Below are 26,063 nucleotides of genomic sequence, written 5' to 3' on the forward strand. Positions count from 1 at the left end.
GGTACAGAGTGTGCACATTTATACAATGTCTTTGGCATCATCACAGTCACTTAGAAGGATGCTCTATATGAGCAGATTTTCTGCAGTGACAAGAAACATACTTGAGTATTTTTCTCTCTGTTTCACAGCTCTTGTCGACCAGCCACTGGCAGAAGTCACCATTCCTTCAGCTAAGAAATGCTGCTTTCCAAAATCCTTTGGCAAAATCTCCTAGAGATTTGTTTTTCTGCTCCTTCCTAATTTAGAAACAGTCCTCAAAGGGAAAAAAAAAAACCTGACAACTCGATGTGAGAAGAAACTAACTCTGATTTAATGCTGCATTTCTTTCATGGAAAGTTTCAGAATTTATCACTGACAACCAACAAAAGTAGACAAGATCATTTTGGGGAAAAAAGTAAACAAAAATGGGTATATCCCAAGATCAGATTTTTTTTATTCAAGAAGCAACATGTGACACAAATTCAAGATTTTATTAAAATCATTTGTAAGTTGACATAAAATCTCGGTGGTGAAGGAAAACTTACAGCGAAAATAATGAGTTACGTGAATAAACAGAAGGGTGAACAGTGTTAACTGTGGCGTTTAAATGATTACATGATTTTAATTATTCTTTTCATAACAGGCAACTCTGTGAACATCTATTCAAGGAGCTGAAAGCTGTGCCTCATATGGAATTTGCAGCTGAATTAAGGCTTTGTTTCCTGCCTTTGGCAATTTCAAGGAAACAAATGGAAAGGGTTCGAAGAACTTACAAGAAATCTACCACCCACCAAAGGATTTAAAAGGTAAGGTGGTAAGCACTAGAAGGAGAAAAAGCGAAACACACATACAGTATTCATTTGTGAGACAGAAAAAGAGAAGTAATAATGAGAGAAGCGACCAGAAGTCCAGCCCATGTCGACCCCTTATTTGTTCTTGGCTGTCAGGGGTTTCCGGCTGATCTTTTTCGATTTGTCGTTATTTTTCTTCGGTGGTTCTGGGTTTGCCTGCATGTGTCTGCCGTAGAGGCTGAAAAGAGAGAGGAGGGGACACGGTGAGATCTACCTTGTGAACACGAGATACGCTTCTGCTGGCAGCGTTTTCATCAACAGATTCCTCTCCAGGAATATTCAGGAAGGTGAAGAACACCACAAGGTCATTTCTGTTTTCCCTGGGTCATACGCTGGATTTCAGAATTGCAAATTGTCTTACACACACACACGTGCGCACACATTCTCTCCCTCTCTCTCTCTCCACCACACCATCAAGTCCAATTCTGGACAAGTCCCTTGGAGTCCTACACTCCTTGGGCTAAGTGTGAAAACAGCAAAGGAAGAGACATCCAGGACCAGGGGAACCGTGATGCTCAGCCTGGCCGATGCAGACTGCAGCTCCACAGGTTGTGAGTGTTGAACTCGACAGTGACAAAAACTGGGTTGAACTGAAAAGACAGAGTGTCCACTTAGTGCAAAGTGAGCAGCATGCTGGCCCAAGAGCCCCGAGGCCGGATGATGTGACAGAGAGCGATGGTGTCCGAGCCCGCGCTAGCTGCTCGCCCGTGATGGATGGTGCTGCGATGGCGACCACCCATCAATGCCACGTTAATTAGTACCGCTGATTAAATGTTGACAAAGTACCCTACGATTACAGCCATGGCATCCATCGCAGAGCAGAGCTAGCTCCGTGGCTGAGGGGATGGAACCCAACAGCAGATAGTAATTAATCGGTAATTTATGAGTAATTCTCATTACACTAAATTAAAAGTCACCCTAAAATAAATACAGCTCAACCTTAACTCCCCTTATTGACATCACTGTGTCCCTGAGAGAGGCCGTGGGTGTCTCAGTGCTTCCCGAGGAAAAGCAATACCTGACCGCACTTGGTGCAACTGCCTTGAGCCAACCGAACAGGGTGGACACAAACACGGACCTTCCTGTGCAGGGTGCCTCGCGTGCTAGGATCCTCGCAGGGAATCGACACCCTCTCCTGCACCGGGCACAAACTCATGCTCTTGATGACACTGATGCTGTGACTGACAGGCCGAGGGAGGGACCGGGCGCTCGGGGTTGTCCAATTGATTGGGTGCTTAGGGAAAGCTGGACACTGGGTTTTGATAGGTCAGACTGCAGTCTATCTTCTCCAGAGGCTTCCAAGCATCTCCTCAGAAGCAGTAACAAGCAGGCTCTACCAACTGTGGTCATGAAGATAGGGTCTCCACTCCCCAGAAGTTTAGAATGTAGAGTGTGGCAGTAGAAAGACCTACGAGCTAAGGAATGTAAGTCCAGCCAGGTGCTGGGAATGTTGTCCGGGTAAAGCAGAGTATCAAGGAGGTACCACACGTCCTAGATGGGTAATATCAGTGCCTATAAGTTAGCGTTCAACTTCCGGAGATGTTCACTTAGAGGACTTCCGGCGAACTGAATGGAGACAGGCAGGCCCAGTCCTGCTCAGAGCCTCACAGCAGAACCACCTTCCTCCTCAAGAGAACCTGTCATCCAGGAAATCGGATCTTTAAACCCACACAGGCCCCCCTCCCTCACACGTTAAAAAGAGCTGCTGCTTCCCTGCAAAGTCTTCGTCCTGGACACCTGGGAGTCCTGGATCCAGGTAAGGAAACATTGGTTTAGGCAGAAAGGAAAGTACAGCCAGTCTGGCTTTACCACTGTTGCTTGCCACCCCAAGCCCCAACGATGCCCCTGTCCTAATCCCCTGGAACTTGTTATTGTCCCCTTACATGGCCAAAGGGACTCTGCAGAGGTGATGAGGTTAAGCCTCTTGAGGTAGAAAGATTATCTAGCATTATCTGGGAAGCTCCAGCCTGTGCCCCTCTTCCTCCACCCCTCCAGCATCTCTCCCAGATGCACCAGGCAAGGAGAGGAAACCCTGAGCCAGAATAGAGACGTCCCTTATGTTCCTCACCTTCATCAACACACTCTCTGAGACCAGCTGATCGTCTTATAGCATCTGCCCATCTCCTCCTCCTCGGATGCTGTTTTCCTCAAGATCAGGGGCTTAGCTCCACAGTGGGATATGCACGGGGTGGAGGAGGGGGGCGCTGGTCTCCAAGCTCCTCCCACCTGGCACAAAGCCAAGGTCTGACTATTCAGCTCTGCGCATTCAGGCAGGCTCCTATGGTCTCAGCATCTTCGGCTGTACCACTTTCTTACAGCTTCACGTGTCTCTCCTCTATTTTTCAAACGTTTATCCCCACAAAGGAAAAAAGTAGACACATTCTTACTCGCAGACAACATCAAACTTTACAAGGATTACCAAAATCTGCGGAAACACAACTCCCTCGTTCATGAACTTGGAAATCCGGCAAGACTCAGGTGCTGGGAAAGTGGTATCAACAGAAAGAAAGAGGTCAGAGGAGGGAGAAGAGATCAAAGCCTGGATGCGGGCCTGCCATGCACTACATCCCGGACATGCAGGCACGGAAGGCTTCCTGGAAGGGGTGGCGGTGTCGCTGGGCCCTGAGGACGGTACAGCCAGCAAAGGCATTTCAGAAGGCGGTGGGACTCAGCAAGGCTCCTCTTTACAGGAAGGAACTGGAATGCTGCAACGTTTCAACAGCTGCCTTTTTAGACTCAGACCCCACTGTGTGCCTGGCCTTCCTGGGGCTACACAGCACGTCGCTCACTACAAAGGGCCGGAAGGGAGACAGCAGTCCTAAACTTGATGCTCAAAACCCTCATTTTGCCGCTTTACAAGCTGTTCATTCCGGGCCAATAATTACCAAGCCTCACTCCCACTGGGCCTCGGTTTCTTCATCTGTAAAAAAAAAAAAAAAAATGATGTCGTTGCCTCACAGGGTGGCCGTGGTGGTGAAATGAGCCCGGTACCAGGGCATGACTATTGGATGTGGCCCGCAAGCGCCTGTAGAAAAACAAGACTGCCGTGGGGTTATGGCTGGAGTGATTAAACAAAGATAATTATATGATTACTTCTCTAGGGCTCTGTCCTCTGAAAAATAACATGGTATTTTCTATCGACGCCGGATCCCCAAGCATCTCTGGTGGAAGAAAGGTCTGAATCCTCTTTGAAGAAAGCAACGAAGGCAGAGCTAAATGCATTGCCCCACTTCCTCCGTGAGTCACCAGCAGAGCCGGGATGACTCTGCCCTGCGCTGTGGGATCCTTTCCCTCCTCCGGCTGTGCAGCCAGATGAAAGCCGGCGCTTTCCTGTCATCTGTAGATTGGATACATGAGAGTGGCTATTCCCACCTGGAGACGCAGCTCTGGCAGAGCAGTTCAGGATGAGCATCAGAGGGTCCCCAGGCTTGGGTTCCATCAGCTATTAGCCATGGGGCCTCCCGTCGGTAAGTAAGTGTATTGGGCAGAATAATGGTCCCCCAAAATGTCCACATCCTAATCCCTGAAACCTGTGACTTTGTTACCTTCTATTGCACAAGGGACTTGGCAGAGCTGATTAAGTTAAGGATCTTTCGATGGAGAGGGGACCCTGGATTGTCTGGGTGGGCCCAACGTAATCACAAGGGTCCTTTCAAGAGGAGGGCTGGAGGACTTGGGTCAGAGATCTGAACATGCTTGGCTGCTGGCTTTGACCTTGACCATGGAGGAAGGAACGCAGGCAGACTCTAGACCCTAGAAAGGCAAGGAAATGAGTTCTCCCCTGAGCCCCCAGAGGGACGAAACCCTGCTGACACCGGAATTTCAGACTTAGACCCCTATAACTGTAAGATAATACATTGTTTCCATTTTCACCCATTAAGATCATGGAAATGTGCTATCACAACATTGTTAATCTACTATACTCTGATAAAAAATAAAAAGTTAAAAAAATAAAGATCACAGTAATTTATTAACAGCAGCAACAGGGAAACCAATACAGTAAGTGAACCCCTCTGGGGCTGTCCGTGAGGATTTTGCTTACTTATAGCAGGAAAAAAAAAAAAAAAAATCTGGGGTAGTAACTCACTGAAAAGAAGGAAAAGTTAAAAACTAAGCTGCAGAAAGGGCACAGAAGGAGTGTCCCCAGGGAAAAATGGGTGCTGTTTCCACTAGAAGAAGAAATGGGCAGACCAACTGTCCCCTCTCTGCCACCGTGAGACAGGATGGGCCCGGCTCCCTCCATACTCTGAAGATAACAGGCATGGCCCATGTTTTAAATGTCCCCAGGATTTAATTTATAGAGGTGACAGTGACAAGACGGATAAGTCTGTGCCTTTGAAAGTTTTCTTACATGCAGTTATGTGCAGGGCCACCTGGGGACGCACCAGGGTTGGTTAGGAGGCAGAGAGAGAGCAAAGCCCAGGGCCTTTACAGTGGTTTCATGGAAAGGAATGAGTGAGGCAGGGTAGGCAAGTACAAGTGAGTTTAGAAGTGAATAATGTGGTTAAAATTTCAGAGCCCAGGGCTACACAACTGATCTCTAGTTGTCCAGTCCCTGGGTCTGGGTGAATATTGGCTTGCTGCATGCAAGTTAGAGAAAAGAGGTGGTTAGGGTAGGGGTTTGGGGTTGGTTGGCTTGGATACAAAAGGCACACTAACTGATGAGTTGTTTGCTCTTCCAGGAATGAGCTAGCTTGGGAGGGGCAGTTTCCCCAGCCAGCAAGACTCCCAAGATGTCACAGCATCCTAAACTATAGAAAGTGACCCACAGGATTGATCAATATAGCCCACAGCCTTCAGGATGGATTTCTGTCCCCCTGACCACCCTGTAACCTCTCCTCTCATGATGTGCCTTCCACCTCCTTGACCTTGGAAGATCCCAGCTATGCCTCGGACCCTGGCAAAAGGTGCTTCCTGGGTGAGCTTGTCCTCTCAGTGCTCTGCTCAGGTGGTACCTGTGCCGCCCTACAGGAGCCCTGGCACCCTGCATGGGGGATTCTGGAGAACAGTCCTGGGGCTTCACTCGCCTCTGCATTCCAGCACGCTGTTTGCCCCGAAGGATGTGTGACATTGTGTCAGTGACTAACTTGCCACCGTCTGGTGTCCTCACCTGCAAAATGATGAAAACTGCCACCTGGCAGGGCTTGTGGAGGGAGATTAAATCAGACACAGACAAGGTCCTAGAGCAGGTGCTTAGAGTGGGTGCTCCAGGGGGGCAGCTGCTGCCTTTAACCTCTCACAAAGGCCCAAGACTCAGGCTAAGCTGGCCAGTTTCTCCTGCTTCTCAGATGCTGCCTCTGCACACGCACAGAGCACAGCCAGGAATTCGACTGCCCTCAAGAGCTTGTGGAGCAGATCCTTTCTCAGGGAGATTTCTGGCGGGCCCTGAAGTCTGGTCATGCCAGCTTGAGAGCACTGACAGGGGAGACTGGCTCACGGTCACTGATGGGGCTGCAGCCGCCAGTGGGTCAAGTGCTCAACTCAGAACATGGAGGGAACCTGTGGCACCGGGTCTTGCAAAATCTTCTGTTCCCTGAAGTCTGAGGTTTTTAAAGGATAATTGGGAGATGTTCAAGGAGGGGAAAAAAACCAACAGAGAACCATCTAAAGTGACAGGAGAGGATCCATTACATTCAGGAGTCTGGCGAACAGGCTTCTGTTGCTGAAGAGACTCCCCCGAGGAGAGATGCCTGCGGATGCTCTGTGCTGTGGGAGATGAACGAGGCAGCATCACTCGGCTCCAAAGGGCTCTTGTTCTCGTCCCTGTGGGCGTGGGCCCTGCCCTGAGCAGCCATCGGCAGAATCCCAGCCGAAGACCAGCTATGGAGGAATCATCAGGAAATGATGCCGTGGACAGCAGAGGTCACCAGGCTGGTCACTTGAGAGGCACCTTGTCAAAGCTGCCTGCACACTGGCCCCCTGAAACTCCACACAGCTCAACACCCTGCCTGGTGACATCTAAGATGGCACAGCAAACAATTCCAGCCCACCAGAATCAGAATACATTTCTCAACAAATATTATATTGAGTAGTATCATATGCATACTTTTTTATTATTGATAGGTGCATTTTATTTAATATGGGCATCTTCATTTTGGGGGAAAACAACCATTTGGGTCTTACTGTTTCTCTTGGATCCAAGGGTGTCTTGCAGACCCTAACACCCCTTCACAGCTGCAGCAATGAAGACCCCTGGGGACCACGTGTTTCCTTCTTGAAAAATCTCCTCCCTGTGCCCTAATGCACGATCCTGGTTCTTATTCTTTCTCCAGACAATTCTGCTGTCCTTGTGTTTTTGTTTTTAGTTCTTTGTATTCTCTTCCCTGGAAAGATCATCTCATTTTGTAGCTTCAATGATTATCTCCGAGAAGGAGCCCTCCAAGTCACCGCCATCTTCAACCCATGCTATGCCTAATTCCCACTTGGACATTTAGCTATTAAACCGAAACAAATGCACACAATAGTTCCCTACCCCAATTCCTCAGGTCTGTCTCTCTACGTCTCCAGACCTCCAGGATCAAAATGATGAAGTCATTTTGGCACCTGCCTCTTTTTTCAGTCACCCCATTAATCAAGTTTGATTGAAGCTTCCTCTACCATAGACATTCTCAGCCTGGGGCCAGGGAAGGATCTGAAGCGCCGAGCAAAGCTGTATGTCCAATTTTCAGCAGAAAGCGAACACAGCTTTCATCGGCTTCTCCAAAGGTTCAGGACTCAATGGATTAATAAGCTGCTTTACGGTACTGATTCTTATTTCCATCATGGTATGGTTTTATTCACTCTCTTTTTCTTCTACCCTAAACAGGCCTATGCCACATGGCCACTGGATTACTATAACGGGTCCCTTCTTGGTCTCCTTGTTTTTTCCCTGGCCACGCCGCATGGCTTGCGGGATCTCCATTCCTCGACCAGGGATTGAACCCCGGGCCACCACAGTGAAAGCGCAGCCACTGGACCCCCAGGGAACTCCCCCTTCTTGGTCTCCTTGGTACCGACTCCTTCCTTCCTCCAACATGTCCTACGCATGACTGACAGAATTCTCTTTGGTTTACACATGGAAAACAGCAAACGCTACCCACTGGATCAAGTACCCAGCCTGGTGTGTGGCAGAGAGCTGCCACAGAGGATGCCACGTAACGCCGAACTAACCCACCTTCATCTCTCTCTGTTCACTAACAGACTGAGTACAGAAAGGTTGGTCTGGAGGAAGGCCATGTGGGGTGTAGGGACGGTGGGCTGAGTGTGACTTTCGCTACCTATTAGCTAAGTAACCTTAAGAGTCCGTTATCTTTCCAGAACCTCTGTTATCTTTACTGGAAAATGGGAGTATCTGTATACTGGATACCTTGCAGGTGATCTGAAAATGTTTTTAAAAGGCTAAGTCAATCCAGGGCCTGGGATTAGTCTTTCTCGTCAGCCAGGATTCCTTCCAGTTTCAGTTTTTGGCTGATCTGTGTAACTAGTGCCTGGAATGCCTGCCTCCACCCTTTCTGCAACTCAGATCTCATCCATGTTTTTAGGCTCTTCTCCTTCCCCTGCCCCCCAAATCCTCATTTCTGCCTTTATAAAATACTATGGAGTTTATCAGGATTTCACTATGAAGTCCTTGATAATACAGAGTGATTTCTGCTCTTGGCTGTTATTTCCAAGTACCACTAGAGCGCCTTGATCGGGACACACTGTACATTACGGTCACCATGCAACCTGCAGTCCCTGTCACAACAATCCAAGGAAGTAAGGGCTTTGATTGTCTCCATTTTTCAAACGAGGAAACAGGCTCAGCAAAAGGTTCAGATCAAACCCAGGCAATGACTCCAGAGTTCAAACTCTTTAGGCACTAAGTTATCGTGTCTCCCATCTTTTTTGGACTTCTCAGTTTTGTCCCCTTCATCAGCCACCATTTTCTCGAGGGCGGGGACTTGCAGACCTCACTTCTTTTGTATTCTACATACTCGAGGCACTGCTGGAAGCACATTGTGTGCTATGTAAATATTATGTTTCAGAATGCCAGGTATATGAGAGGTACAATATGCTGTTCTTAAGTCATTTGCTCATGTCATATGCCTCCCTCCTGTTGTTTTGGGTGTTTCCATGGAAAGTCCTTATACAGACCAAGAAAAGAAGCAATTTGGAAAATCTAAGTATGTGGCCAGTGACAATAATGGAGAGAAATCATTTTGTGTCTAATCTGTAATCTTATGGTAGGATGCTAAATTTAAAATCTCCGCAAATAAAACTGTGGACAAAGTGTGAAGCCTAGATTATTAATAAGCATTTGCCATATCTTTATTTATCCTATCCAGCAGCTTCTCAGGGGCTGGTGACAGAACCTTAGCACATAAATTGCTGAGTCTTAAAGAAAAAAAAAAAAACAACAGTTACCATATTCTCATGAGAAGTCTCATTAATTCAAAAGGCATGATTTTTTGAGATCAAACCTCCAAGAGATGATTCCATGAAATTCACTAACACCAGGATGTGTCTTTTACATTCTCCTCCATTATAACCCTTACCTCTCCTGTCCCCAACACACAGTGTGAAAAGAAATTATCAACATACGTGCGTGCAAACAGCATCGGCATAGATAGCCACAAGGATTCTGTAGCTGGCTTAGGACAGATATTAAACCACACCAAAAATACAAAATATAAGGCAGATTTTAAAAATAACCCATACACTCTAGGCGCGCGATCTGCCCCGCTGGAGGGGAGAAATGAGGATTCTGGCAGAGCAAAACTAACAATCTCAGGCACAAAAGATGCTCATTAAACTTCATCATCCTGTCTACTCTAATGATGCTTTTACTTAATAAAAATTCCCCGAGCAGTTGCAAGGATATTAGGCAAGGTCTTTGGTTATGTATCAGAGGTCTGAGCTGTCACCAGCAAGCATGCAGTTCAGGGGGGGATGCTCCCTGGGGAAGGAGCAAATACAGCTTTCACAGAATACATGCAGAGAAAAATCAATAACTGCAACTTGCTTCCCTGCTTAAGCATTTAGGAGAATAGGTAATCCTTTTCAATTAAACTGCAAAGTGCTAAATGTTGCAATTTCCAGAATAAACTAACAAGCAAAGGAAACAAGAGGAAGCACATTCTTGTAAGTTTTCTAAACAAGCTACTTCCTTAATGAACTTCAGACATGGTGTACTGGGGAATATTTTTTATGAAAAGAATTATTTGGGGATATGGTATGTGGAGATTGAAAAAGAGACATCCAACCGTATATATGCCTATGTTATTGTTAACACACACACAGATGTATAACCCTATTTATAGATACAAGTAAGGGAGAAATTATTTCTACATGTGCGTTTAACCCCTCCAAAAATTATTCCTAAGACACTACTATTAACGTTCACTAACTTGATATGTCTATGTATAACGGATTCACTTTGCTGTACACCTGAAACTAACACAGCATTGTAAATCAACTACATTCCAATAAAAATGTTTAAAAATTTCACTAATTTGAATCTGGCTCTCAAAACCTAAACAGTAATTATCTAATAGATTCCTTAATATGGATGGCTGGATGTTAATGCTGTTAAATCACAAATTGTTGCTTTGGCCCATATGATGCAACCCACTTTAAGCTTCACGTCCTGCCACGACAGGCTTGGCTGGAGAGGTACGAGAGTCAGGGCAAGGGTGAGGCATTACCCTAAAGGCCATAAGGCTGCCCTCTAGGTGTGAAATGATAATGTCAACACAAAATGAACCAAAGCAGAAACGTGGAAGGTTACCCAGAGAGCACCAGCATACCTCAGGCCAGCACGACTGGACGAGACGCCAGCCGAGAGTATTAACAAAGCTGGAGAGAGATCCTGCCCATCAGGAGAGTGGTGGCTTCGGTCAGCAACTCAAACAGTGGGGTAGATGCTGGCAGTGGGCATCTGCCTGCACAGTCCAGCTGCTGGCCAGTTCTCTCTGCTCTTCTGCCACGACCCTCCCTGTTCCCAACCTCCAGCACACGGACAGACCAATCAGGCCCCTGCCCACTTCTGAGGTTTGCACTTGCTATTCCCTCTGTCTGGAATGTTCTTCTCCAGGTCTCCCTGAGATAGGTACTCTTACCATCCCCGTTTCACAGGTGAGAGAACGGACACAGAGAGCTTCAATACCTTTGATGGGATACCTATGCTGTCTCAACTTTGGTGTCAGAACAACTCAGTCTCAAACCTCTCCCTTTACTCCGGGTGCAGAAACTGTTTCTCACGCGAGCCTGTGGCCAACCTCCGCCAACCAGAGAAAAACCTAGGACCTCAGATCAAACTGCTGGGAAGGGAAGTCCTTTCTTTCCTGTTTGAGTTGAACTGGGAGCCCAGATTCACTGCCAGCTACAGTGACGTGTGTAAAGAGAGCCTGCCCGGGAGAGAAACCAGCAGACAAAGCAGAACTGAAAGATGGAGAGAAATGGGGTCCAGTGACATGGAGCCCTGGATCATGCCATGCCTGCAGTCTACTGTACTGCTGGATTATTAGTAGTATAAAATAAACCATCTCCATCCCTCTCACACTTTGTGCTTCTTGCAATCCAGGGAACGCGGGCTCCTGACTGATGCATCACTCTGATCTACCTCACGTGTGCATTCCCAACAGAGGTCTTTTTGGCCCACATTCTCTCTCTTTAAGCACATTCACTTCCTTCACACCAACAGTCACAATACAATTATCCTGTTGACTTGTTCTTTGCCACCTCCCTTAATGGAAGATTAGCTCCGAGAGAGAGCAGGAACCTTGTCTGTCTTAATATCCTCCCTGACTGGTATGCCACGGGCACACAATGAACATCTGTTGACTGAATGAATGAAAGCAAACATCACTGCCCTCACTAGGATGTACTGAGACATCCAACTAAGCGAGTGTCTTCCCAGCTGGATCATCAGCACCTCTGAAGCAGGGGCTGTCTTAATCCTTTTGTCCTTCCAGTGCCTGCCACATGCGAGTCACCTAATAAACATTTCCTGCTGGACCAAGAGAGTATCTTAGCCAAGGAACATGTCCTGATTCATTCCTCAATTCCATACTCATCAAGTGATGACAGACATGCTTCCCACGTGCAGAGCTGTCTACTGTGCAGGCCAAGGCGCGTCTTCTTGCCTTCAGGGGAAGTTATCCTCTGTTATAAAATTCTGGTCCCTACATCAGTTCCTCATGTGTTTCCCCCAGTTTCTGCAGAGTCTGGGAAGGCGAGAGTGGAGGGGCGGTAAACGCATCACGGGGCCATTTTGTGAAGCTGCTTGGTAGCCTCCCTTTCTCCTCTCGTGGAGATGCTCTTTCAAAGTCCTGTGCGACCAGGGGTTTCCACTAAGTTCCTTTACAGTACAGTGGGTTTATTGAATATTAACCGTCACTTGATATTAGTTAAGAGCTAGCTGAATACAGGAATAGCTATGAAAGAGAATTAAGTTAAAATGAACATTATAAAAACACTGGGGTTTTCTTCCTTTCCTCTAGACAGATTAAAAATCAGAATGAATCTTTATTATCATGGAAAGGTAGGCATTTTCCTGGCCACATATGGTTCCTTCAGGAAAGGCTCAGTGTTAACAACATTTTAAGTTATTAAGCTAGTGATCATAATAGCCAAACTCAGTACACACTACACGTTAGCATTTCCACAGGAAAGCTCTGTGGCATGTTCTGTATTCACTCATTTAAGCTCATTTAAGTCTGAACAACAGACACCACTGTGGTGCACACCTGTCCTGTGGTCCTAGATATAAATGCTGCTACAACCAGAATACTAGTCTCTGAACAGGGACGCCTCTGCTTGGAGTCTCTTTTGTTTTTCGGATACAGACAGATGGAAAAGCACATCTAGAGGTATTATTACCTGTCCTCCTCCTCTTCCTCTTTGTAGCTATTAATTTGGACTCCCTGCCCCTGGGGCCGTCCCATCCTTGCCTCTCTGTTTCTCTCAGCCCAGGTGACTGGATGATTTGACCATAGCCCGTGACTCATGGCCAGGTCTATGGAAAGTGAGACATCTCTTTAAGGGCTAGCCTGTAGATTCCAGAGTGCATGACAGATACTACTGAATGAGGATGCAGAAGGCTTTGGCATTAATCCGTGGACTGGGGAACCTGCGCTTCCCTAGACAGACAGTGGGGCATCTGGACTTAAACAGGGGCGGGAACAATCTGGCATGTGCACTGCTACGGCCCCCCCAGCACCGCCTTGCACAATGAATGGGCATTTGAGCAGGAGGCACCCAGAACCTATTTAGATCAAACACCACAGGCAACAGCTTCAACCTGGTCACAGCTGGGCATCCGAATGGAACCTGCACATTTTACATATGAAACGTGTATAGCACTTTACTTACATTTACTCATTTACCCTTAAGCAAAATCATGTTAGATGAAACCTCCCATCTCCAAGGCTCCTCCTAGGTTCGGATTAGATTACAGCATCATGTCTGAGATTCTAGGCTTCACTGTATTATTTGCCTCTCCTCTCTGTCCATGGATTTTCTGTGAGGTTAAGTTCTACTTACACAGCAAAGAGATTTAAAAAATAATAATCCTCTTAGTAATCAAAACCACAGAGCATCCATCTCCCTACAGGTGGATGTATCCATGCAGTACTTTAGACATGATGCTGTCGTCAGGTGGACCTCAGGAAGCAGCAGCTACAAGTCCATTCTAGTCACTGCCTTTTGCCATTTCCCCAGCAAAGCCGAATTCCCTCACTTAAGCTGGGCTTTCTCCGAAGCGCCCGATCTCGCCATCCCTGGAAAACGGCATGGCAAGCTGGCTTGTGCTTTCCCTCCATTTCTGATCGCCATATTTAAACTATTGGCCAGAGGTTGGCAGTACGGAAGGAGTCAGGCTTTTGTGGACAAAGAGACAAAATGGTACTTGGGAATAAGCCCAACAATTGTCAAGAGAATAATGGAGAAAGACCCCTAGGAGAGCTGAGGAGTAGAAGAGCCTTTGGATCCCAATCTTCCTTTACTTTCACTTTCACGTTTGGGTTTTGTGGAAAAAACATACTCCAAAAATGAATGGATGATGAAAAAAATACTTTTAGCCCTGATATACTCAGTAGATTTAATATGTCATCCAGTTCCTCCTAGTTTTTTTTTTTTCTTTAAATCAGATTTTTAAGAGTCTCAGAAAATTTATGGTCTTCAAGTGCCAAAGGTTAAAAATTAAGATGTCTGTGGTTTCCACTGGATGTTAAAAATGATCTACTGGAGGATTCCGTCCATCAGCCATAAATCTGAGTGAGGATCCGGGGAGTCCGAGGGGAGGCTAGGTGTCTCCCTTGGGGCCCAGCTTTCGTTGTTTGATGCCCCCAACAGGTCTGGTAGACTCAGAGCAAAACTGTGGCCGTGGGTGGAGAGAGAAGAGCTTGTCACAACAGACCTTTTCATCCAAGAATCACAAGTGTTTCATTTAGGAATCTCACCCACCAAACACTCCTGGAAGGTGTTAGCTCTAAACACAGACGGTGGAAGTGAGGTGGAAGTAGAAGCGTGAGGTGGAGATGCCAGAGGCCCTGGGTTTCTGTGGAATCCCGCCTGGGACTGCTCTTTTGTCTCCGTTTCCGATACAGGCAGACCTCGTTGTATTGCACTTTGCAGAAATTGCCTTTGTTTTTCTTTTTAAACAGATTGAAGATTTGCAGCAACCCTGCATCAAGCAAGTCCACTTGTGCCATTTTTCCAACAGCATTATTTTTTAATGAGGGAATGTACACTTTTTAGCCATAATGCTACTGCATACTTTATAATGTCAACATGACTTTTACATGCACTGGGAAACCCAAAACTTCGTGGGCTTTGTTTTATTGCGATACTCCCTTTATCACGGGGTGGGGGGAGGCAAGAGTCTGGAACTGAACCCACAGTATCTACAGCAAGTGGCTATGGTCATGATGTGGCCACGTGATGACACTTGGGTGAAAAATCACAAAGAGAACGCATGAACAACCGTTATTTCAAACACTCACAAACCACTCTCTGTAACAAATGACTCAAACTGACCTATCTTCTCATGGAAAAACACTCCCCTCTGGATAGCTATTAAGTAAGAAGATTTCTGTCCAACATATTTTGCCCGGAATGGTAAAACAAGCCCCTCTTAGTCAGTCTACTGAATACCTACAGTGAGTTAATTTTTCCTCTCATAAATATTCCAGGAAGCTATTTTTAAAATCTTATTTTTAAACACATATTAGTACTTTCAATTTGTGGAGACATATTCTCTACTTTCAAATGTGTTTAGAATGGCTCTATCCAAAATAGGAGGTCCACAAAGGTGACTTTAAATTTTCTAGTAGCCACGTTAAAAAAGTAAAAAGAAATAACTGAAATCAATTTTAGTAATATATTTAATTTAAACCCCAAAGATCCAAAATATGACCATTTCAACGTGTAATCAATATCACCATGATTAATGATCTATTTTATCCTTAATCGAAAGATAAATGATTTAGTTAAGTATATCACAAAAATTTAATGATTTTTTAAAAATATTAAGTGTCTTTGAAATCTGGTGAGTATTTGAAAACTCTGATAGCACATCCCAATCAGACAAGCTGTAATTCAAGGGCTCAAGTCACAAGTTGTTAGCGGTTACTATGTTATACAACACAGAGAGAGACTGTTTGAAAATGGTGAAATCGAGCGTCTTCTTGTACTTAGATGAACGGCATTTTGAAAGCTGATGCACCCTTTCTTAGCACATGGTTACTTTTAATGCTTAAGAAAAAGGATGGAAATATATGTACATGTATGTGTGTATATACATATGTTTTATATGTGTATATAAAATTACATCTATAATATTTTTTAAAAAAAGTAATCCCACTTACCTAGAGTGTCTTCCAATATGTTTAACTGTTTGTAGTAGTTCTGAGTATAAGCCTGGAAAAGCCTTCAGGCCAACACACATAACTCCTAAAGCCCATGAACTTGGTTGGAGAAAAGTATAGTCAGTCCCTCCTTCCCCAAAGCAAGAAAACACAAAAGCCACTTTAAGAGTCAAAGAAGCTCAGCTCGCAGCTGGCCAGAGGGCATCATCCAGGCCTTCACCAGCAGGGGCTCCAGCTGCAGCAGCAGCTCTAGACCACGTGTGTTCATGAGTTTCGTGACATCCCAGGCAAGCCGGGCTTCCTCACCCAGCTGTGCTCCTTTCAAAGTGGAGAATACTCCATCCACACTCTGCTACTGCACCCTGCTCCGTCCCTGCCGCCCCCTCCCTGTCCATCGCTGACCTGTGGGGCAGGGAGTCGGGGTGCGCTGCACAGAGGTCTACAAAAGCTCACTGCAGGTGGCCACGAGGAGGGAACAGCACATTCGGGCTTTTATAAAGGAGAGAACAAACAACGTGCTTACAAGAGACAGGAGACAAATATTAAATCTGCTGCTACACCAGGGCTAACAGTATCGTTACATTCTCCATTCCCTGTCGAGGTTTTTTTTCCCAAAGCTGATAAAGAGGAAACTGAAAACTAAAGAATGGGTGTCTGCTTTTGCGCTCCCACAGATGTCTTCAGGATCCTTTTGATGGCCCCTGAGTTGTTCGCAAATACCACAGCTCCTTTCCCTGCAATGACACAGTCCCTCACCTACTACCCACTTTGGGTTCCCCTGCTCTGCTTGTACCTCTCATGTCACAGGGCTGCCACCTTCGCCTTTGGCTAATATCGACAACGAGCCTCTCTGATGGGGACACTTTACAGAGTTGACTTTGAAACTGCCCGCAAGGAGCAAGGCTGCTACGACTCCTGAGAACTGGCTGAACTTAAGAGTTTTGGGCAGACTTCTCAGCTGTGCAGTCTGGGCTACTCTAAGCCTCAGTTTTTCAATCTGTAAAACGGGAATTATAATCAGACCTACAGTGCCTACAACTGTGAGCAAAGGATGAAGAAAGCATGTGAAAAGCCTATCACTGCATCTGGCCACACATTAAACCTGAACTTTTTGTCCTTTTCATTACAACCACTGTTAAGAGAGGTTAGGTCACTTTCGCAGGATCTTGTGACAAATGGGAAAGCAAAGGTCCAAGCCTTGCTTTGTGCAATTTCAAAATCCAGCCTCTTTGAAAGGGGGAGAAAGAGAGGGCAGGGCAGTGGGGAGAGAGAGAGAAGGAGAGAATCTCTACACGCAGCACCTACATGGAAGCTGAAATGTCTGACAGACTATTAGACCTGGTTCTGAGGTTCATCTATGATAACTGGCAGCTGGGTAACCTTGGAGAACTTACTTAAACCTCTCTGAGCATGCTTTCTCATCTGGAAAATGGGATGGATAATAATAATAGTACCTACCTCACAGGGTGGTTAGGAGGATGAAATAACATAAAATGCTTAGCAGGTACCAAAAACGTGCTTAGTCAACAAGGCTTTTACACACCATGTGCTCTGAAATGGGCTTGTCCATTCCAAACTTAGTGGAAGCCACAGTTACAAAATATCTTATGGTTGTGTGCCCCCAATTTTGCACAAGACACAGTTTTTTTCCAAAGAGATACTTTCTTAAATGTTATAATTTGTATGCTTGAGAAAAACAGCAAATGGCAGGGAACATAAGGTGGGGGGGGCCTTGGATATAAAACTACCAACAGGTTTTAGTTACGTTCTGAGCCTGGTCGTCTATGAATAAATGTAACATATAACCACATTAGTCAATGACAAAGATGATCCCGGATGGTGTCCCTGGAAGAAGGTTCCATCTCTCTTGCTCTGTCCAGAGTTCTGAATGGGCAGCTCACCAGCACCAATTGGAAAAATGAAGAAGGCTATTGAATACACCTCCAGTCCTCCTCTCGCTTTAGCCCTTCCATTCACAGGCTAAGCTGTTCTAGAATCTATTCAGAGGGGAACCACATTACGTAAGACTCAATAATCTTTATGGTAACTCTGCAGTGAAAGTATCATTTGTTGTTAATGAACACTGATCATAAGTTAAGCCCCGAGCTATTCTCTCCGTTATTTTTCATTATACTGTTCCTTGCTCTGTTATATTTCAGGAGTACTGAGGGAATTCATCCAACTATGTTTGCTAGTCAGCTCTTCGTTACTCAGATTAGATTCTGCTAAGATGCCACGGAGTAATTTGCAAACACACTGATTCTTAAGGAAATGCATCAGACGCTGGTTATGTGTTCTCTGCCAGTGCCACCGGGCACCCCCCTCTTTCTCCTGGTTATGTGTCCCTTTAATTTGCTATTTTTCTCACTATTTATCTTCCACTCAATCTGCAGCAACGTCCTCCAGGCCCCCATTTGAGAGAGTATTAACAACGTGTTTCTGGATATTTTTTCCTGTAGCAATGACTCTTTGTTCAATCCGACAACCATAATACTGCTTCCAAAAGCATCATCACCTCTCACACAGCTCTCACTTGCAAACACTGCTCTGCTTATATTACAATCATTCTCCCCTCTGGTTGCTTTAAAGGGCACTAACTCCAAAAGGCACACCAGCAAGGGGAAGCTGGAATTTCTCCAATTTTTAAAAACCTAATATGAAACATTCATTTTGCACGTTGTATATTAAGCTTGAGAGTGGAATTTCCATATGCCTCTGTGCGCCGTGCTCTTGGAATTGTTTATAAGTAGGTTGTGCGTCCTTGGAGAGACCACGTCACTGCCATGCCTCAGAAGTCACCAGCATAAAGGCTCGGAGACCACGTGTGTCGGCCTCTGGCGAGGGACACTCGCAGGCTTTACCACTGTTACTGAGCACAAGGCTTCAGTGCATCCCTGTCTGATTCTGGGCATTGCTGCTTTTCCGAAGACCATGAGCTCTGCTCCTGTTTGTCATGATGCCAGAGAATAATTTAGAATATTAAATATATGAAAATGGCACCTGCAAACCCCAAAGATCTGGGCTTGCCACCCTGGGTAGCTTTTTAAGGGCATATTGGCTGAGAAAGCCCCCTTTTCTGGGAAATCTAGCTCACTGAACTGGACTGTATTCAGACAGGCACGCCGTAGTGATGTCCTAGTCTCTGTTACTGTACTTTTCGCCTGATACACAGCAGAGAAGAAACTTATTTAAAAACAACAGTAAAAAAAATTTTCCCCCCAGATATGATACTGTTTCTGGTAAGCGCAGAAGATGTGATGGGTATGAGGACCACATATACTACAAACATATACAAAACAATTCCACACCAGGTCACATTCTGGGTGCATTTTCTAATTGTGGTGAAGCTGGGCACAAAATTAAGCAAGAAAAGAAGAGTTCCAGATACGGGCAAGGAGGGTGATTCCTTTAAAGTTGAGATGAGCCGTACGCACCATAACATCACGGACAAGAAGAACAAAACTGGTAAACAAAGCTCCCCGGTACTTAAGGGAAATACTCATGAACAGTAATTAACCAAAATCTCAATTTCAAATTAGGTGTAACACATGGAAAGCCTAAAGAGGCAAAAGGCCTGAGAAGATGTTAGCAGACATTAAACCAAGAAACAGCTAGCATCTGACAAGAACAACTATACACACCCAGAGCCAAAACGAAAGCTCACTTACATGGCACAAAAGATTTACCCCACATTCCAGAGGAATCACTAGGGAGCATGTCACCACACAGAACCACAGAGGTGGGGATTGTTAACCTATCTGAGGCTCATTTTATTCATATATAAAACGGGTTTTCTCCCTGCCACCTAACGAAGTGGTCATGAGGCTTCAACGTCAGGTACTTTGCCGCCTGAAAGTGACTCCCCTCGTACGGAGGCTCACAATCGTTACCCAAGCACTCCACTCAAAGCGCAGCTGCCAATGATGAAGTACTAACACAACACTGTAAATCAATTATACTCCAATTAAAAAATTAATTAAAATTCAAAAAAATGAAAAACAAACGAATGGGGGCTTCCCTGGTGGTGCAGCGGTTAAGAATCTGCCTGCCAATGCAGGGAACACAGGTTTGATCCCTGGTCTGGGAAGATCCCACATGCAGCTAAGCCCGTGCACCACAACTACTGAGCCTGCGCTCTAGAGACTGCGAGCCACAACTACTGAGCCCGCATGCCACAACTACTGCTAGAGGCCGTGCTCAGCAACAAGAGAAGCCACCACAATGAGAAGCCCACACACTGTAACAAAGAGTAGCCCCCACTCACCACAACTAGACAAAGCCCGTGTGTGCAGCAACAGAGACCCAACACAGCCAATAAATACGTAAATAAATGTATAAAAAAACAAATGAATGGAAAGACATCTATGAAGGATGCTTACATAGAAAGAGTATCATTTGAAATAACACTCCCGTAAAGAATGATCTGTGTGTTCTACTGGCAAACAAGTATCTACTCAGCTTCTGAAACAAAGCGCACCATGTTTTCACTTCATGGTCTTGTCAATTTGGTTCCAGTTATGAGTCAAGAAGTTGATGGTGACGCACCCTGCTATCAAGAATAACATCTGTCACTAAGAGTGAACCAACCCAGGCATGCAGCAAGATCCTTGCCTTTTCTTCTGATGGGTAAGGCTTAAGCTCATCCCAGAGACATTTGTATTTAAAAAACAAACAAAACAACCCCCCAAAAACAGAGGAGGCAGACCCACTGCCCGCTTCCATAAGTACCTATTATTTTGGCTGGGTGCTCCAGGGAAGTATCTTGTGAGTTTACTTCCTCTGACAAGAGGTGTCAGGCCAAAGTTGATTTGCTGTGTTTTTGCTGCCCAAAGACACAGCAAATCAACTCTGAAAGACCACTGGCTCCAGACATACGGACACTTACATTTGAACATGTGCAGAATATGGACATTTCTTAGACAGAATTGTAGAGAAAGAGGAACTCTGGCAGTAATCCAGGCAATATTTTCCTTCAGGTTTTAAACTTGTACTTTTCATTTTTAAAAGAAATAACTTATAACCCATTTAGAAATTCGGAGGAGGGTTAAAAAGAAAACTGGCAAAAGTCTCCTACTTAAACATAACTTCTAATAGTATTTGGTTAAGTTTCTTTCAACTGTTCATCCAAGTATTTTTTAAACAGCAATAATCATAGTTTATAATTTTATAATTAGGTTTATAATTTGAATCAAAAGTTATGCCACTGGTATTTGCCACACAACTGTAAACACAATTATTGACACGCTTTCTATGAATCTATGCTGCAGTTCATAATTAATGTGAACATTTCTTTGGGGACAGCAGTGTGGCTTTGGGGAAGTCACTTAACCAATCTAAGCTTCAGTTTTTCTCACTGAAAAAAAAATAGGGATTAATGATATTAACCAGCATCTTCAGACTTCTGTGAAAGTTAAGATCATACGTTGAAAAGAAGCATATCTCATAAAAATGTAAACCTCCACTGATGTCACAGTGGATAATACAAGAAATAATTTCTCACTGGATTGTCTTAAAATGAAGCCCATCTGCATTTAAGCTGGAAACCCATGAGAAGGGTAGGGAAGATCCAGTCTTTCATTTACCAAGGAGAGTCCTTGGGGAACTGACCATCAGTGGGGAAAGCCAACTTTACAGTGAGGGACTCAGTAGGTTCCAAGCAGGGCCCAGGAGTGGCCACAGCAACTTCCATTTTGGAGGTGGAGTTTTAGGCACAGGCACAAAAATGCTAAAACATGGTCTCAAAAACTGCAGCATATTTTAAATACACACTTAACAATGTAAAAATTTAAAACAGTAACAACAATGGCAGTGAAAGCAACACAATGACTTACATATAACACCGTGGTCCTTGACCAGGCACAATTCTGCCCTCCCCCAGGGGCCATCTGGCAATGTCTTTGGTTGTCACACCTGGGGGTGTGCTACTGGCATCTAGCGGTTAGAGACCAGGAGGCTGCTAGACATCATACAATGTATAGGATGGTCTCCAACAACACAGAGTCATCTGGCCCAAAAGGCTGTAAAAACATAGTGTAAAACACTCACAAGTAAAATTACACCTTCCTGAATATTAAAGCCAGGGAGATACGGGTCTATTTCCCTTATCCCACTTCAGCCCCCTCTGAGATTACATCTCCCCCAAGTGACGTCTCCCAGAGCTGTTCTGTGAAATGAATGCCTACAGGTACAGATGTAAACTTTAAATTTTAATTACTTTGTATTTTTCTTCATTGTGAATGATACCAATTTACCATTTAGAATCTGTTAGGCTCTTTTAAAAAGAAATTTAAGAATGTGAATTGATTTAAAGAAAAATATTAAACCTTATAACAACACAGGTGCGATATGGCAAAATCACCCTTCCAGAGAAGTGTTTCTGTACTTATTTTGTTTTTTGTGGAGATCCACTCATAGGAAGTCACTGAACAGATTTAATTAGATGCTGAGGATGACATTAGGTTAGTAAAATTCTCTACGCTATAAAATGAAAAGAAAAGCACAGATCCACTCGTTCTAAGGTTTCTTTTTCTCAGAAAGAACTCTGCTTGTAGTAATACTCAGGGATTTCAGCACCTCGGCATTCCAAAGATGGAAACTGATCAGGACTTTATCTAAAGCAGCAGGTAGGGCTCTAGAAAATGCTCACTGAAAAAGTTTCTTAGTTGGGAAAGAGACATCTAGATTTATTGGAAAAGGCTGTTTAAGCTGAAGTTAGAGAGGCTTTACACATACACACACGGGTGCAACACGAGGAAAAATTAGCATTCCACTGGAACAGATGTGTAAAGACAGACTTCAACGGCAGAGTTTCCAGAGAGAAAAGCACATCAAATAGCTCCCTAGGGTGAGTCTAAATCTAAGAGAATAAATCCTCGCGAATGACCATGACTCAGCTCACAGGTAAGGATTCCTGACCCAGAACTCTTCTGGGATCATCTGAAGGAAATACGAACTATTTTGGAAAGTTTGATAGCCAAGACATGGAAGCAACCTAAATGTCCATCGACAGACATAAAAAAGAATGAAATAATGCCATGTGCAACAACATGGATGGACCCAGATGGATCATACTAAGTAAGCCGGACAAAGACAAATATCATATGATATTGCTTATGCAATGTAGAACCTTAAAAAAAAATTAAATGAACTTATATACAAAACAGAAATAGCCCCACAGACACAGAAAACAAACTTATGGTTACCAAAGGGAAAAGGGGGGAGGGATAAATTAGAAGTTGGGGATTAACCTACACACACTATTAAATATAAAACAGACAACCACCAGGGACCTACTGTATAGCACAGGGAACTCTACTCAGTATTTTGCAATAACCTATAACGGAAAAGAATCTGAAAAATTACTAGCTTTATGTGTATGCATAACTGAATCACCTTGCTATACACCTGAAACTAACACAACATTGAAAATCAACTACACTTCGATTAAAAAAAGAAAGTCCGTGAAGGGGCATGGTGGGCTGCGGATTTCTGGACTCAGGACTCCTGCACAAGAGGAACCGCAGCCCTCTTTTAGGTGATTGAACACAACTGTCCGCCTACAGATACAACTCAGCAATCTGAGTTTCTGGGTGTGAAATTACGAGAGGACCGCAAACTGGACTATAATTCGAGCTTGGGTTAAAAAAAAAAAGACAACTGCAAAAATGAACAGTCCGTAACAGGCAAAGTCACAAGAAAGTACATTAGAAACTTAATCTTCATTTAATCCATCTTCAATTGCTAGTGATTCAAGGAACTAGAATTCAATGGATATTAACACCTCAATGTTGAGATTTAGAATGTGAAAGTGCGGACAGAGGTTTTGAGGTGCTTCATACTAAGCCGCTTGTTGTAAGCATCACTCATGCCAGGAAAACACAGCCCACTGAGCTCCTGCTTCGGCAACCCCGCCCCGCCTTCAGCTCAGAGAACCAGGTCCCTGCAGGAGTCCATGCTTGAAGTGTGTGGGGGGCTGTGAGCAGTGCCCACAGAATCACTATGCAGTTGGCAATTCCCCGGCGGTCCACTGGTTAGGTCTCAGCGATTTTACTGCCGGGGCCCTGGTTTAATCCCTGGTCGGGGAATTACGATCCCAGAAGCCACACGGCATGGGAAAAAAAAAAAAAAAAAAAAAAGAATCACTATGCAGCAGCTGGTGGGAGATCGGCTCCTGGAAAGCTGATACAGTCATGCCCGTTACTTCCTTTTCCTCCACCTCCGTGGGCCACCCATCGCCCATCACCCACTGGAAACCTTGTCCCTCCTCTTCAGAGCCCAGCTGTAGTCACCCCAACTACTTCTGCACACGTTCACCATTCCTTCCTCTGAACTCCAGCTTCCCAGTCTGTCAGGTGGTCCTCAACCTTCTGTCCACCCTGCCACAGCCGGGGATACGATACCCTCCATCTCACACTGGCTGGTTCCCAAGACCTCAGCAGAGGGAGGGCACCTGTGTAGTTTCAAAAAGCTCCCTTCTGGGACTTCCCTGGTGGTCTGGGTTCAATCCCTGGTCGGGGAACTGGATCCCACGTGCGTGCCACAACTAAGAAGCAAGCATGCTGCAACTAAAGATCCCGAATGCTGCAACTAAGACCCGGCACAGCCTAAATTTTTTTTTTTTTTTTTTTAATTTTTATTTTTTTTTTTTTGGGGGTACACCAGGTTCAATCAACTGTTTTTATACACACATCCCCATATTCCCTCCCCTCCCCGACGCCCCACCCTCGATTCCCCCCCACCCTCCCCGCCCCAGTCCTCTAAGGCATCTTCCATCCTCGAGTTGGACTCCCTTTGTTATACAACAACTTCCCACTGACTATTTTACAGTTGGTAGTATATATATGTCTGTACTACTCTCCCGCTTCTTCTCAGTTTCCCCTTCACCCCCCGCCCCCTCCCATACCTCGAGTTCTCCAGTCCATTCCCTGTATCTGCTTCCCTGTTCTTGTCACTGAGTTCATCAGTACCATTTTTAGATTCCGTATATGTGAGTTAGCATACAATATTTGTCTTTCTCTTTCTGACTTACTTCACTCTGTATGACAGATTGTAGTTCTATCCACCTCATTACATATAGCTCCATCTCATCCCTTTTTATAGCTGAGTAATATTCCATTGTATATATATGCCACATCTTCTGTAGCCATTCATTTGTTGATGGGCATTTCGGTTGCTTCCATGTCCTGGCTATTGTAAATAGTGCTGCAATAAACATGATGGTACAAGTTTCTTTTGGGATTATGGTTTTCTTTGGGTATATGCCCAGGAGTGGGATTACTGGATCATATGGTAGTTCTATTTGTAGTTTTTTAAGGAACCTCCAAATTGTTTTCCATAGTGGCTGTACCAACTTACAGTCCCACCAACAGTGCAGGAGAGTTCCCTTTTCTCCACACCCTCTCCAACATTTGTTGTTTCCAGACTTTGTGATGATGGCCATTCTGATTGGTGTGAGGTGATACCTCATTGTGGCTTTGACTTGCATTTCTCTGATGATGAGTGATGTTGAGCATCTTTTCATGTGTGTGTTGGCCATCTGTATGTCTTCTTTGGAGAAATGTCTATTTAGGTCTTCTGCCCATTTGTGGATTGGGTTATTTGCTTTTTTGGTATGAAGCTGCATGAGCTGCTTGTATATTTTGGAGGTTAATCCTTTGTCCGTTGTTTCATAGGCAATTATTTTTTCCCATTCTGAGGGTTGCCTTTTAGTCTTGTTTATGGTTTCTTTTGCTGTAAATTTTTTTTTAAAGTGGGGGAAAAAAAAAAAAAAAGCTCCCCCCCGCCCCATGCTCCTCTTACGCCGCCAATACTCCCCACAGCCTGCCTTTACTTCACTGTCCTGAAATACCAGCTCTCTGTGTTGGTGTGCCTGCCTCAACTAGGTGGAGGTCCTGAAGGCAAAGACAGCATCTTATAAATCTCTCTCCACAGAGCCTGGTCCCGTACACACAAAGTATACTTAATTCCTAATTGCTCATGGGCTGATTGATTAAATCGGCTCAGACTTACCTCCCTTCACAGGTTGGTACGAAGAAATATACCAGGAAACTGAAGGATACAGCTGGCTTCCTAATTAATATTAGTCACTTGGCAGTTCCTAATTAAGAACTCTCATATAAAGACCCACCTTTCTACCATGCCAAGTAGGTATCACCTTCATTAGTATTGAAGAGCTGTAACCACAACTTCATTTTTATGCTCTTTTTTCTCTGCCCTGCCAGATGGGAACATTGGCTGCACAGTATTTATTAATATAATAAACAAAGACAAATGCAGCAGCTTGGGGGAAGTTCAGGCAGAATTAGTCAATTGTACTCCTTTTGGACTGGTTTTACAAGGTGGAGGAAGCCTTCTCTTGTTCTGCTCCTGAGAGCAAGCGGACCAGACGATGTCGGAGGCGGGCTCTCCC

The 26,063-nt window shown here is 44.8% G+C and overlaps 1 protein-coding gene across 2 annotated transcripts in view; it reads right to left on the minus strand.

Annotated features, from left to right (window-relative positions):
- Window positions 1–413: 413 nt before the first annotated feature.
- RSU1 (Ras suppressor protein 1) overlaps window positions 414–26,063 on the minus strand; it is a 194,002-nt gene continuing 168,352 nt past the window's right edge. For both annotated transcript variants that reach the window (XM_057733187.1, XM_057733188.1), the window contains one exon: window positions 414–1,008. In XM_057733187.1, coding sequence (XP_057589170.1) covers window positions 906–1,008 — 103 coding nt within the window. In that variant the 3' untranslated portion in view covers window positions 414–905. The remainder of the gene's footprint in view (window positions 1,009–26,063) is intronic.

Source organism: Hippopotamus amphibius, chromosome 4 (genome assembly GCF_030028045.1).
Source record: "Hippopotamus amphibius kiboko isolate mHipAmp2 chromosome 4, mHipAmp2.hap2, whole genome shotgun sequence".
NCBI lineage: Eukaryota > Metazoa > Chordata > Mammalia > Artiodactyla > Hippopotamidae > Hippopotamus > Hippopotamus amphibius.